The sequence below is a fragment of the Pteronotus mesoamericanus genome, unplaced genomic scaffold (genome assembly GCF_021234165.1).
Source record: "Pteronotus mesoamericanus isolate MK-2021 breed Mesoamerican mustached bat unplaced genomic scaffold, CSHL_Meso_final contig_73, whole genome shotgun sequence".
In the NCBI taxonomy this organism is placed as follows: Eukaryota; Metazoa; Chordata; class Mammalia; order Chiroptera; family Mormoopidae; genus Pteronotus; species Pteronotus mesoamericanus.
Genome location: NW_026555245.1, coordinates 32,977,318 through 32,993,402, shown reverse-complemented (window position 1 = coordinate 32,993,402; position 16,085 = coordinate 32,977,318). Strand labels below are relative to the sequence as shown.

General features: G+C 36.7%; 1 protein-coding gene across 1 annotated transcript in view; it reads right to left on the bottom strand.

Moving 5' to 3' along the window:
- Positions 1–16,085, bottom strand: part of ADAMTSL1 (ADAMTS like 1) — an 890,629-nt gene that overhangs the window by 226,303 nt on the left and 648,241 nt on the right. Inside the window, exons 10-11 of the mRNA XM_054583189.1 lie at positions 13,395–13,533; positions 790–840 (exon numbers count right to left, since the gene is read on the bottom strand). Of these exons, the coding sequence (XP_054439164.1) occupies positions 790–840; positions 13,395–13,533 (190 nt within the window). The remainder of the gene's footprint in view (positions 1–789; positions 841–13,394; positions 13,534–16,085) is intronic.

Below are 16,085 nucleotides of genomic sequence, written 5' to 3'. Positions count from 1 at the left end.
AGTGCGTCCAGAGAATAGAGCAACGTGTCTCTCAGCACAGTGGTTACTGCAGACCCAATTCTCATTTCTGCTCTCTGGGGGGATGTGTCCAGTGTGGAGAACAAGACACTCAGTGGCTAGCATACTCTTCAGCTTCTCCAGCTTTCTTATAAATGTATTAATAAAGAGAACAAGTTATTTTAAAAGAACTTTCATTATTTTTTTCTAGTTTTAAAGATTACTTTAAAAAAGCCAACACAGTGCATGGAATTTTAAAATGTTTTGGAAAAAAGTTCCCCCAAATGTTTTGAACAATAAGGATATAAAAAAAAAAACTGCCTTTTTATACTTAAATTTCTTTGGAACAAAAAGAGAATATCTAAAGGCCCTATTCAGAGTAATAGCACATCTGGAATTCCACATTTATGGTATTACGATAATACTTCAGGCAGTGTTTGTTTAACAGTTACCAATTGTGCTTTAATGACTAGGGTCCAATTGCAGAGGAAACATAGAAAAGGACAAAGGGAGTGAAAGAAAGACATAACATAAACCCATACACTGTATCTAATCAGAATGAATTACTGTGTCCACTCTAATGTAATATGATCCAATCTTAAAATGGTTTTTGAATGACAAGCTTCCAGTCTGAGCAGGCTAGTGTTATTCAAAAGCAGAGCTCAGGATGGATTGCAAAATACACTATCTACCATCTTATTTTCACAGAAAAACACAAAATCTCTATGCACATACAAAAGAAGCAAAAGACTGATCGACTAATTCTAGCATCAGGATGATTGATTTACGTACCGAGGAAGGGGATGGTAGAGGTCATAAGGCATGATCTGCTTGTATCCGTCACTGTTAGGAACAATAATGCCAACCCTCTGAGTAGAAGGTACACACAATAAAATAACACTAAATAATTACATTATACACATTTTTAAAAAGACAAATGCAAAACAACATTAATAAATTGTCTCTGAAAACAACACAAAAACAGTTCAGTATCTTTATGCTAGCATATGGTTTAGGATGGGGCAAGTTCTTTGAAAGGGCACCATTTACTATAATTAGTTCTCTGATCCAAGCAGGAAATACCATTGGAAAGGGTGATGGCAAGAAAACTTGGCACCTCATCATTAACTATGATAAAATAAGCTTGTAAATGTTCTTTAATCCCCCAAATTATACATCCTATGAGGTCATTATTATTATCATTATTAATGTTACTTCCAGATGCTCACCAAGCAATTACAGTTACTGTATCACTTCTGATAAAAGAGAGCGCTATATGTAAGTGTATGTACCTGGAAACTGACAATGCTCTACGATGTGCTACATAACCTGGCAAATAGGTTTCATCTCTTGGCAGATCGAAAGATTTTAATAACATTTGGAAAGCAGCCACTCGATTACTTTATAAGGGGAAGGGGAGCAGGTAAATATAGTAGGCAACTATCGACAAAAGCAAGATCCCCACCAAAACAGAGGTAGGACAGTTAAAGTGAGATAAGCATGAAAGCTCTTTTTTTGTGGCCTATAAAATGTGACATAACGTTACCTGCTGCGACAGTGGTGGTTGTGACCGTCGTGACTATTGTTAGTATACCTAGTGCCCTGGGAAGCCTGTGTGATTTAGAAATTGAGACTGAAGAAGCTATAAGAAGTGACATGATGGTTGGCATGGCGAATGGGTTCACAAGAAACGACATTCCAGGCTGTGTGGAAGGCCCCAGAGGCCTTCCGGGCTCCAAGGACCTACACTAACCTACGTCGCTGAATTCAACTAAAGCCTCCAATTGGCAAGACTTTCTTATTCCTGAGTCCCCTGCCTCACGGAAGATTTATGACTCATGGGTCTATGATAAAAAGGAGAGTACAACAGACCCTCCATCAAGAAGACAGGGGAGACAGAGCTCAATACACAGGCGTCACCCTGGGGCAGAGTGTGGTAGGACGGGAGCAGCAGGTGCTTAATGTGCAAATGACAACAGGAAGTCTCTCTTTTGAATCCTGGAAGAACTCATAGATTCTATATGTATTCCTGGATGGATCAGTATGTATTTATGCATGCATATCTATATTCAATATAAATGTTTATTTTACATTAAATAAACAAAAACTGTTGTTTTGACCCCATCCTCTGATATAGAATGATGTAGTATTTTTTCTAAATTTATTTTTAGAGAGAGGGGAAGGGAGGGAAAAAGAGAGGGAGAGAAACATCAATATGAGAGAGAAATATTGATTGGTTGCCTCCTACATGCTGCCCCGACCAGGGACTGAATCTGCAACCCAGGCATGTGTTCTTACTGGGAAACCAACTGGCGACCTTTTCCTTGCGGGATGATGCCCAACCAACTCAGCCACATAGGTCAGGACTTATGTAGTATAATATTTAAAAAATATATATATATAGTTTACAAACCTAAGCTTTGGGGTAGAAAAATTGAACTGATTATACAGTGGATCAGAAAGAAAAATGGCAATCATGAGGACATGGATATCATAGGAGAAAAGGGAGTGATAAAGAGGGTAGTTCCTGCCCTGGCTGGTGTGGCTCAATTGGTTCAAGTGTCACCCCATAAACCAAAAGATCAGGGGTTTGATTCCAAGTTATGGCACATGTCTAGGTTTTGTGTTTGGTCCCTAGTCAGGGTGCGTATGAGAGGCAGCGGAACGATGTTTCACTCTCACAATGATGTTTCTCTTTCTCTCTCTCCTTCTTTCCCGCCCTCCCATCCCTTCTCTCTAAAATCAGTGAGCATGTCTTTGGGTGAGAATATAAAAAAAAAAGAGGGTAGTTCCTAAAGAAATTACTGAAAGGTAAGGCGATACTAGAGAGAAATTAAATTGGAAAGAAAATGGAAAATGAAGCTATGATTATAGATTTCTGTTACCAGGAGGGACAATTACTGGGGTACTAATTTACTTATTTATCTTACATGATGACATTTTCTATGTTTGTTGTATGAATAAAGTTTTTGTACTCATTTGTATGACTCAATTTTTATGCTGTATGTATGTGTATTACCCTTAGGTAACAGTGTTCATGAGACTAAATGTTGCCTTTTGAGGAAGCTAAAAATCTCACAGCTTTAAGGCAAGAACGGAATGAATACCAAAATTAAACTTTTATCCCCATTTTTCCAAGTTAGAGAAACTTCCTATTGTTTTCTACTTTCTAACAGACAAGAAATCGGGTGTGAAATGCTAATCCTGTCGGCTATTAGAATCAGGTGATCTTTTCATAACAATTCTCATGTCCAATAATTAAAGAAATTATCTATATAAAAGAACTGTATTTTAATGAATTCCAACCTTCTAAAGTTCTTCTAATAACTTGGGACATAATCTAATAGTAGTTAATTATGAAATAAATTAAATTGACTTTGCAGTTATATTTTAGCGAACCCTAATATGCCTACATCAATTTCAAAATGCAGAAATGCATATTGTTGCCTTCTCTTCTGAAAAAATTTATAGCTATAATTTGTCATTTTCAATATTAGAATGAACTGTTGCAGATCTTTGCCAACTGATTTATCAGCTGATGATATTTAAAATGGAGGCAGTCATAGTGGAGGAGACAGACTAGAAAGAAAAAGGGAATAAAAAGGGGAATGTATACAATTCAAGATGTTGGGCTTTGCTTTCAACTGATTTAGAAATTACGTTTTTGTTTAAACTGGGAGCGTTAAACCTGGATTCAGCAAAACGATAGCTGTATTTGTCTTTCTATGGCACGGGTCATAGTGAAGACTCATAAAATGACTCTATGGCACCTGTGAAAACAGAAAGATATCAAAACAATGGCGCTCTGTCCAGTCCTATTCATGCCTATTCTTGGGCATGGGCTCTGCTCTCTCCTGGGGTTCATGCCATGACCCTGGCCTTTCACCACACTGTCACAGGGGGCCAGGCAATGTTGCCTGAACAAAACTTCCTATTGCCTGCCTTCAAGACACTGGGCTTTTATCCCAGGCAAAGGGTACACACTGAAGCATGATGAAAAAGAATGTCATTCAGGGACTTTAAGAAATTCTTCCCATGTTTAGTCCTTGATTTGTATGTGTATGCACATGTGTGTATTCTTACATGTATCTGAATGTGTGGGGCGCGGTGAATGAGGCAAAAATGATTTAAAACACAGTCACAGAGGGAAGACAAGAAACTGTTGTCCGGGGGTAAAACTGCTCCTTCTCCATGGCCTTAACTATTCTGACTGCTCACGTACTTCTTACATTGGGGAGTAAACTGATTCCCTTTAAATCTCCAACGTCAGGGGTTGTGTTGGGAAGGAGAGAAGATGATGATGAGTGGTCATTCTAGACTCATAAGGTGTAAGTGGATGAAAGACACCACACCAGACCCTCTGAAAGCACACACCTCGTTGAACTGTCCAATGCCAAGAGGGCGCTTCAGTGTTCTGATAGGCCCGTGTGATGAAATATTAGGCAGCATATAAACCCGAAGCCTTTTGAACCATTTTTAAAGACATGGAACATCTTCAAATGTAATGGCAATTTTAAAAAATTCAATATAAAATGGAGTGTACATATGCCATCATGTGTTCATATACCATCTATACATTTTCATAAAGTCTGTATATGTGTGTATGGGTATGTGAGTACATATGTGCCTAAACTAAACTTTCTATTGCCTGCCTTCAAGACACTGGTCTTTTATCCTAGGCAAAGGGTACACACTGAAGCACGATGAAAAAGAATGTCATTCAGGGACTTTAAGAAAGTCTTCCCACGTTTAGTCCTTGATTTGTATGTGTATGTGTATATATCACACATATGTATGCACAGATATATTAGAAAAAGGCCAAGAATAGTTGTTACTTCCTGATGTTTAAATTATTGGGGTTTTTTTCTTTTTTCTTCTTTTCAAAAAATGTTTCTGTTTTTCAACTTTTGTATAATGTACAGTCACAGGAATTAGAACACAAGTAAAAACAAAATTCAAGTCAGAGAGTATAAGACAGAGACATTTGGAAATATAAAATATACAGGAGTCTGTCTCCTCAAATTCCATGGGTTGCTTAAAGATTATTGAGCCCTGGCCCTAAAATCATCTCAGGAGCTACTTTAGAACAATATTCCCCGACTTTAACCGTCAAGCCATGTGCAGGCTGACACTACTCAGCTGCAGAATTTACATACAGTGATGAATTGCTCTCTCCAAGAAAAATCCTACTATAATTAACTCTGTGGATGTCTAATTTGCAGGGTTCTTTTTATAATGGGAATGAGCCATAAGGAGTCCCTTTCCTGGTTTCAGCTGTCCCTTTCAGTGACTCTCTCAGGACCTCTTGCCTTTTCCCCTGGGCCGCAGAGCCTCATTTCTGACCCCCTGGCAGCTGGACGTGCTCTAGGTTTGTCGAGCTCAGAGCAACCAGACAACTCATTATCTCCCTGCAAATGGCTTCTTTTCCTGTGATCATTTTTGCAGTTCAGAGAACTGCCATCCTCCCATCCACCCAGGCTACATACTGAGGGACATCTTGGCTTTTTCTCTCCTGTGTTCCCTAGAGGTACGTGGTTCTTCCAGCTGCAGTGTCTGCCACATACCTCTTCCTGTGACCTGAGTTTGGGCCCTTTTGCAGCTGTCTGCCTCCCAACTGGTCTCTTCGCCTGCAGGCACTCTTCGCTGTCATAGCAACCGGTACCTTACTTCCCAACTCCAAAGTCTTCAGTGCCACTCTCTTCTATGCCTGTCTTTATTTTCCCTCTCCACATCTAGCCAGATTTTCTCTCTTCCCCTTCCAAATACCAAAAAGAACTAGCTCTTCTCATCACTTTTAACTCTGTACTAACGTCTAACTATGAATAAGTTTTCTTTAAGCAGCAAGCGACAAAATCCATACTGGTTCTTCACCATATCTCTTAATACATTGTTCTGCACAGAGGCAATGAGTAAATATTCCTTTGATTAAGTCATGCCATTGGTGTGCTGACTCAAAAGCAAGCAGCACAACTACCACCCAGAATTAAAGTAAGCAAACGAAAACATGATTAAAGAAACTCCCAAACTGCACCTCACCGTGCACATCCTTAGTCCCTCTGCTTGCCTTTTGCTGGCTCTGCCACGTGTGTGAGGGAGAGCAGTTTGGCAGTTTAGGAAGGCAGCCCTGGAGGCAGAGGTGGTGGGATGATCTGAGGCAGAGAAAGGATGGATTAATGGCAGCTGTGTCTCCAGCCTGCTTGACTTAACTCTGCATCTCTTCCACTGGATGTCTCTCAGACATGGCCATGACAACTTTGTAAAAACTGTCTCCTCCCTTTCTGTCTCAGGAGTCTTTCAGATGCCATGCTTTTTTGTAACCGTACAACCCAACTTCTCCAGGGCAGTCTCAGGGCTCAGACTCTAGTTGATTCCCCTTTGCCTTTGCTGTGGTACCAAGCACTGAACTTGGCATGGGTTAGGGATGCAATTAAAAAATGAATGAGATTGTGGGTGGTGGAAGGAATCCTGCACATGAAAGAGTAGTTCACCTTCTCTTGACAACTCCAGGGCAATAGAAACCAGTCTTTTCCTAAACAACAGTTTCGAAAGGGGCCAGAGGGAAGAAATAAAACATTGGAAGAGACACAAGCATTTGCTTTTTCATGAGTGGCAGAGCATAAAAGATCAGGGCATAATGAGGAAAATGACCTCGTGAGGAGTTGGGAGATGGAAGGTCAGCTCTCCCGTCTGCCTCTCTCCTGCTGTGTGACATTGAGTGGGGTGCTTACGCATCAGGACTTATGGTTTGGTCTTCTGCAAAATCCAAGCATTGGATGAGATTGGGAGCTTCAAGATAAAGTAAGAATGGGAACCTGGAAACCCATCTCATGGAGCTCTGCCATAACTGTCCCTCCCCTAGTGGCTGCTCAGGGCAGAAATTGGAGCTTTGTGGACCACAGATTGGAAGCCACTGAAGTAGGTGATCATCTAGAAATATCTGCTATTCTAACTTTTGGTGACTTGATGAAATACAGTAAGTTTCTTTATTATTTGAAAAGCCAAGGTGGGAGCCAGTAAATGAGAAAATATTCTGTAAATAAGTCAGAGTTTTTTTTAAACCACTGTACTTACTAGGCAACATTCATTTATCTTTTAGAACCAGAACCAAAACAACCCTGCTTTATTGTCTAGGGTTTGAAAACATTTTTAAGGCATATATTTATTTTTTGCTACAAGACCAACTCTGGAGAGTTTTTGATCATTTGACCAAAATTATTAAAATATCCTCACACCTATATTTTTGCAGTTAAACATTCTTGATATTTATGAATGTAATTTCTGAACTGCTTTTAAGTAAGCAGGACTAATGTGCCCTTGGGCTTTGTTTAATTCTTCCTGTACTGTCCCAAGGGATTTGGTCATTGCTTGGTTTGAGTCAACATCAGTCTTTTTGATGATATGAAATGGGCTTGCTTAACCTGGGTGTGGAGTCAATTCAAAGACCCGGGGCACAAGCTTTGCATTGTATATAGTTGGAAGTTCTGTGCTGGCTGTGGGTGTCTATACTGGGTTTAAACCAGATCTCACAGGTTGCTGAAGGTGTCATGAAAGACAAGGGTACCTGTGGTATGTGATGGCTCAGATGCTACAGTTGGGATCAGGTAACCTGAGCCATGTAACAGTGTCACAGATGCTCTGGAATCGGAAGCACTAGGATCCATGAGCCAGCTTTATTTTGCCCACTGTAACTTGGGGGCGGGTCGCTTAGCCTCTTTGGGCTTCAGTTTTTTCTCCAGTAAATATAGATGATGACCTCTGTCCTGCTAACCTCTTAAGGATCATTAAAGTGAATTGAGATAGTGGATGTGAAAACCCTTTATAAGCTTCAAATAGAAGTAACATTGGAAAAGTCACTTTGCAGGTTTGGTTCTAATTTAAGAATGATAGTTGACTTTCGCTGAGTGCCACCTTGCTAAGCTTTGCACACATTATCTCATTTAATTCTCATAGCTACTCTGACTCATTTTACAGATGGCAAAACTCAGGCCTAGAGATGTTAAGTAAAGAAATTTACTTAGCTAGGAAAGTTGAACTTAAAGATTGAAGTTAAAAATGAGGAGGATGATAACATCTGATCTATTAACTCACAAGTTCATTAAAAGAATTGCACAAATAATTATACTTAACAGTTTTAAATGTAATATAATGAGTGATTACTATTACTAGTGATGAGCTGGCTTGGTAGAACTGAATTTCCCCAATAATTGAGTTACAGCTGATTGTCTGATGATGTATGACATATCCATAAACTTGGGAAGGATACGACCGTGCCCTCTAAAAAGCACCAGAACTCTCCTTTGTTTATCTCAATATCAATAATGCATGAAAATGGAAATGAGGCTTTACAGTGGTCTTTCTTTCTGCTTATTCACTAGCTGCTCAAAGCAGTGTATTTAAATGAGGTTGATCACTTACTTATTGTAATAAAACAAAAAAAGCCTTCTGTGATTAGGAAACCATTATATTATATTTTAATCGAAAACCATTTTCTAGATTTTACTTTGAATTCTCCTTTTTTGGAGAGAACATGGCATAGATCCCATGTGAATTACATGACAATGTCTCACAGCTGGTCTAGGGGGGATTATTAGACAACTAATTTATTTCAGGAGATGTTAATTATCTTAATTTTTCATGGTTTTTAATACATAATTAAAAATTCTGATAAATGTGATTTACTTTCATAAAGATATTTCCTAGGTACTTCTTGCTCTTATTGTAAAAATAAGAACTGTAGAACTACCTTTTTTAGACACATAGGTAATTCTAGAGTTTTATCTTTTCCTTTCATGAGGGAGAAAGCTGATTTCTAGAGTTTAGAAGTTTCTCTGAGGAACATTAATATTATCATGATCATGATCTTAGTCATAAAAGCTGCACCAACTAACATTTATTGAGTGCTTATCGTGTGTCAGGCACTCTACTAAGCTCTTTAAATGTATTGTGCCTTTTATTCCACATGACAACTCTATGAGGTAAGAAGTGTTATTATCCTCACTTCACAGGATGAAAAAACTGAGGCTTAGTGTGAAGAAGTAATTTGCCAAAGGCTGTTCAACCAGTCAGTAGCAGAGCCAGGATCCCAAGCCAGCCTGCTTTACTCCAAAGCTCCCTCCTAACTACCAGGCCGCATCACCATTGGACTAGTTAGGCACCTAGTTAGTGCGACCAGGTTTTTATTGGTATGTGCCTACTACACATCCTGCCTCTCATGATGCAGATGACTTCTCTGAAGTTGCATTAGGATTCAATTTTGAGATTTTGTTCATGATTTGGTCCATGATTTGCACAAGCCAGCAGGCACTGCATTAAAAATAAATGTCCCCTGTGTAAGACAGAGCTATGCCTGCAGTGTGGCAAGCACAGGAGGGAATATTACATTTGCTTAGATTTCAAGTGCCTTAGCTACTTGGGAAAGGGCGCCTACTATAGTATTAAATTAATGAAGCAGGAAACAAGTTAAACAAGAGGTGGATCCCTGACCCACGGGAGGGGCATGCCCTGGACTTCTGGGAGTGTACACATTGGCATACCACCAGAACATGTGCTACACTGTGTAGAGGGAGCATATGATAGGATTAGTAATGTTATTGCTCCAAGTCAACATCAAAAAACATTTAATTTTAGCTAAAAGCCTATAAATTTTAACTTTACTTTCTCTTTCTTCCTATTATAAGCATTAAGTTTTGGTTCCTTTTTTGAGACCTTTGTGGCTAGGAAACAAAGTGTTTTATCATTTCATGAAAATAACTGCCTAAACAACACCAGCAAATAGGAATAAAGCTCTCTTGGGGCGGATCTGCTGGGTGCCAGGTAGGCTCCATTGTTGCTCTTGCAGTGTAAGGGACTCAAATTCCTGTCTTAGCAAAATGTCAACTCACTACATGTCATGGACGTTCAAGCTTTCTTTAGAGTAGTAGAAACCAAGAATGCTAAGTCACTGAATTTGAAGTGTCTATTGTATACTGCGTGATTTCATCTGTGTTATGAGCTATAGACAATATAAAAATATAGCAAAAGCATTAATAGAGTTATCTGTGAACACCGGAGATTATTAGTGAGTTATATTGTTTTCATCATAGCTTTCTAACTCATCAATATTTCTAAGTTAACATTAAGAATCAGAAAAACACCATAAAAACATAACGATTATTTTCAAAAGAATAGGCTAGATGTCAATAATCTTTTTAACTCGAAGAACCTTTAGATGAACCAGTCCACAACGTTGGAGGCCAGTGGATATTGTTGATGAGTGAATGAGTAAGTCATGTCATTCATTAGTTCACATATATAACATTTACTTATTTTAAAGCAAATTAATTACAACAGAGAGGCTATTTGGTAAATAGAAAAATTGGATATTGAGGATTATGATTAATCTGGTTGTCATGTCCAGTTTGTTTTGGTTTTATACATGTAGTAATGAAAAATTCTCATCACAGAGAAGTAGTTGCTAATGGTAATAGTTTTTACAGCTCACCTTGCAATCTTAGGACATTTAATTTTTCAATTAAACTGACATAATTGAAGAATTTAACAATGAGGACAATAAGCATTTACTTTGGGAGTATAACATTTTTACAGTTGTTATAACAATTTTTAAAACTTAGCTAAATATATAGAAATTGCTAAAAAAAGAAAAAAACTTAGCTAAATAGGTTAAAATTAGTTTGACATGCTTGAACACATTTTGTGAGTTTTTGTTTAGATAGTTCAAAATATACAAAATGAAATTTAACAGAACAACTCTGTGGAACAACAGGCTCTGTAGGTGCAGTTTGAAAACCACTAATTTAATGCAACAAATAATCTTCTTACCCTCATTTTGTGGGGAAGAAAACTGAGGCCCAGAAGGGTAAAATAATAAACCTAGGGTTACAAACTTAATTATTTCATGACCTTTTTGCTCTCTATGGTTCTTCCAATCTTCACAGAATAAGTGTGGCTACCTGATGACACTTGTTCTCAAATAATATATAATAGGCCAAAAATGCTAGTCTAATACACGAGATAAGTGAACAAATATCTCATTGGCTAGATAAAATAAATTTCTCTTGAAATTCAAAAATATGTGACTTTATTTGTACTAAGGTTGTCTATGTTTTCCCTTTGGGGGGCTTTTAATTTTGGACACAAAGGCATTGGTATAATAGCATTGCATCACTCCTGGTTTCACTATTAGTTAAATCTGTAGTTAGCAAACAGTTTCTTGAGGGTTTGATTCTGCTATGTCTGATGAGATGGCAGACCTATCCTATAGTCTATTTATCTTCTCTTCTCAGACTATCATTTCTTATTTTCTTTTTGAATTCAGAAAGACTGCTTTGATCTCAAGCATGCAAATGACTCAATGGTTTCACAGCAATCCTGAAGTGTCTTAACCTTAGAGGAGCATATCTGTATTTCCCAAAGCAGATTCTTCTTAAACTTCTCCTACTGCTAAGTATTAATTTTTACAGCTTTGTTTAATTACTTCTGAAATAAAAAAGCAGCTTCTGACATGTGCCTCTAACTTATTTTTTCTTTCTCCTTTTTTTTTTAAACAGCCACCTGTCCTAACATTTATACATGTGCTGTATTAGATGTTTTAAAATAACATGAGATGCAGAAAAAGCATACATTTCACAGGCAAACTTCTTTCGGTGTAGAATGGCCTTTTGCTTTTGGATATTAAGAAATAGGCCACAAATATTATTCCAACAGAGAATATAGGTAAAAATCAAAAGCCAGAAAAATTGCATAGTTTTTTTTCTGATAAAAACATTTTCTTAAGATGGTTAATATGATGCTTTTATTTTACAACTGTCTTCCATGGTCATCTCTTTGCTGAAGGCTTTTTTTCTTTTTTCTTCCAGTGAGGAAAAGCTTTATATAGTAATGGGAGTGAACCCCTCATTTCTCCTAGAAATACACATGCATTTTTATGGAAGTGTGTATAAGACTTTCAAAGTCTCTCTATGGATGAGCCAACCTCTCTGAATTGGGTTAACTATGATTTTCATGCACTGGTCTTTCTGGTGTAGATATGGATAAAGATGTATAATTGGTAGAATAATTTTAAACTAGGGTTGAATTACATTAGGTGTAATTATCTTGGCTAATAATACTTCATACCTTAGTATTTCCAAAATAAAGACATCCAAGCAAACTTCTGATACCTCATTCAATTTTTATAGCATATAAAATTTTCAATACATAATTTTTTGGTATAATATGAACTAAATGAATCTGCACCTGAATTATATAATTACAAAATATCTATTCTTTCTGTTTCTTGCATAGAAACCTATCATTCTGAGTTTACTTTCATGAGTTAGGTATATGAAATAGGCAATTTCACATCACATGTAGAATTTAGAATTCACGAATGTGAGGCAGAGGGGTAGAAGTAAACTTTAAAAAGCAGAAAGCAAAACCTAAATCTTCATTGCCTACAATTCCAAGATAGAATGATTTTCATCCACATTGCTCATGTAATATTAACTATTCCAAGTTTTGTTTATGCATATGTATTTGGTGAACCGTGTTTTTTAAAAAATAACATTGAGGTGTTTCTCAGAAATTGAAGTAGTTTGGGAAAGAATTCTTTGTCTTTTGGTTTCTGTGATTAGTTTTGTAGAAGTGTTTTCTTATATCCTCTTATATACTAGGGCTGAGTAAGCTAACAAAGAGATTTACCAGGAAGTGTTGCAACTGCAAAGGCAAATATTACACTCATGACAAGATTCTTGACTTGCACTACTACTACTACTCCCCTGAGATATTTCACTTGTCAGTCTGATGCTTGATCCTGCATATAATTGAGGGCCAATTATAGTTTCCAAAAGGCAAACAATATGTGAAAGTGTCAAGTGTCTCTTTAAAGCTCCTAATTAAAAAGGCTTTGCAATTTTTTGACTGTTGGAAATAAGTCCTGCTTTTTCTTTAGCAATGACTGAGTTTGTTCAAGTATGGAACTGTTCTAAGACTGGTTTCGATTTTAATTAAACTTATGGAAAATGGATTAGCTGTGACTCTGAATGGGTCTGCTGTGATCATGCTATTGCTTAGGTGACAGAGTTGAAATGGAAAGACTCCTGAGAATATTGTGCCATCACATTTGTAGGGTCCATTAGCCTGGTCATTGTTACGGAGAGAAACAAATAACCATAATGAAAAAAATCAGGAGAGAAAATGACCGAGAGTGCTTCACGTGTAGCTTAATGGATGGAAAACCTGTAGAGCCTGGGGTGGCATCAAATAGCCGCAAGAACGAGGAACATGGGCACTAATAACACATGGCTAGGAAAGGATACTAGACAGGTACATTTACTTATTTTTAATTAAAAATTAATATAAGAAACTTATTTGAAACTTAGTTTATGTTTACAATAGATGAACTGGTAAATCTGACTGACCTGGCTGGACAAGGATCCAGGTTGCACTCCTGAAGTTTGGGCTTGGGTTTGATGTTCTCTGGGTAATAGTGACAGTATTGATCAGCAACCACACGGTTGCTCCGAAGATCGTAACACTCAGCCGATGTCAGCTGGTAGCCTAGAGTACCAAACCATACAGGTGAGTTTAAAGACACATGTGAATATAATATATATATTCATGTTTTTTTTGGTTATCTCACATTAAGGAAATTCTTCCCTGATGTGCCAGTCATTTTGAGGACAAAAGACATAAATGGAAGGCTCATTGATTTTTACAGGCCTCAAATACTGTATTTTTCTTCTTAAATCATGCTATAGAGTTTGAACTACATACGAGCATAACTAGCTTATAAGAGGCTATCATAAGAACTATTCTTATTAATTTGTTTTGTAAAATAGAAAAGTGTAGCACAGATTCTGTATCCCAAAGAGATCATCGGTATTTATTTACTGACCCTCTCACTGAAGGATGAAAAATTTACTCTACTATACATGGGGTACAAGAAAAAACCCCCGCCCAAATAAATAAATAAATAAATAAATAAATAAATAAAATAAACCCTAATACTGCTCCCCTTGGTCAATGGGTGACAATGAAATATAGCACAGGATAAGGTCCTGCCAGCTGCCTTACATTATTTTCACCTAAATTCAACCTGAACAGCGTTAAAGTGAACAAATGGATGATTAAGATCTTAACAGTAGCCATCATGAATCAAAGAAAAAACCTTCCAACTTTGTAATTTCTGCTTCACTCCAAATTGTTTGTCATTTCTCTTTATGTTTTTAGCCAATATGTCTTAGTTGCCATGCACAAATTTCCACTTTTTAGAGAATCCTCTTGGGAAAAAAGTGTTGCTGAGTAATACTTAATTTTATTTATCATGCATTTTACCTTTTTTACCTGCCCCTTTCTTGTCTTGTGGATTTCTGGTAAGGTGCTGATAAGGACTTAGATTGTTGGGGTGAAAAATAATTGTACATAGAAGATATTTTTTAATTAAATTTTTTGTATCATTCTAACCCTAACTAACACCAAAATATATGCTCTGTAGCAGGTGGTTGAACACTGTTGTTGCTAAATACATGTTAGAAAGGCAGATTTAGAGTATTTAAAAGTCTTGCAAAATATTTTAGGAAATCAGGTGGAGGTTTGTAAACCAGGTTTACTGGCTTGAGGCTGTTTTCTCAGACCACCCACAAAATTTAAATGTTCACTAAAGACCTAAAAAAAGACCTTTTAACAATTTTACTGTAAAGATGAAAAGCACAAAAAGTTAATGGGTGAAAACACATGTTGCATTTAATTTTTTGCTTTATAAGAAAATCAAAAAGCAACATGATATTTTATACAAATAAATATATCTTTAGTTTCTAATTATGTTATATTCAACAGCCGATAAGTTTACGATAAGCTAATCATTTTCTAATTTTCCATAAAATAATTTGTGCTCAAGAACAGAATTTGTCATGTAGTAAAATGTGAGCACAAGCACTGAGTAAATTATAAATTTGAGATTGTGATATTTAGAAATCATAATTTGTCAGCATAAAATGTTGCATTGTAGCTATTTTAGAGTATATAAAATTAAAGTTTAGAATATTAAATAAATGACCAATATGGCCAGATAATTGTGTTTTCTAAAGTTTCACAAGGTATTTGGAATAGCAATTCTTTACACTTAGCAAAATGGTCAACCAGTTGAATCTGGAACTAGAAACATAAAAGGGAATTTAGAGATCATTTCTTAAGTAATTTTTAAACTGTGATCCATGAAGGCTGGTTTCCATATCCTGTACATTTTCATTCTGAACAATACGTATTCCTTTTATCTGGGCTCCCAAGTAAGACTCGTTTTGTTTTGTTTTGAAGAAAGGGTTTGATAGCTCAAAACATTTAAAAACCACTGGTGGTTCTACTTCTTCTCTTAGATGTGAATCAAATAAGGCCCATGGGGAAGGGATGTGTATGAATCTAACATTAATTGTCCTATTATATAGCAAGTCATTGTCAAGGTTACTGAAAATATACTCCAACAGCAGCTGTATGTGAAACTGGCGTAGTGGGCCTGTTATTGAATCAGTACTTCTCTCAAAACATGGCTTTTATTTAAAAAGGAAAGAAGAAAAATATATTTTCTCTGATTTCTTTCTTTGAAACCATTTCCTATGGTAGTCATTAACAGATGAATCAAAATAACATATTCCCATGAAACAAATACAATTGGCAGTTCACTTTTAAATAAAGTAATTCTCAATTCAGGGCATATGGAGCAACTGGAAACACTATTTTATTGAAATGCTTAAGATGTTGAGAGAATAGTTATTTAATAATCAGGTTAAAGGCACTTGATCTATTTTTGATGAATTGCTTTTAAGTTAAAATCTAGCATTGCTGTAAGGAACCTCATGTTCAGCGGTTTGTACACATTATGTGGATGGAGACTGCATAGCCAAAGAGGAGTTATGTGTTCTTAACTGTTTTATAAAAATTAATGGTTAATCATTTGTCTTCATTTTGAGGTACCATCCTTCTTTTCTCTTGTCAAAATATATTCTAGTGATACCTTTATGGATGAGTTACATAAAACCAACCAGGCTTCCATCATGCTGGAGCCAGAATGTATTTGGTGTGCTCATTTTTAAAGGAATATACATACAATTTTATAT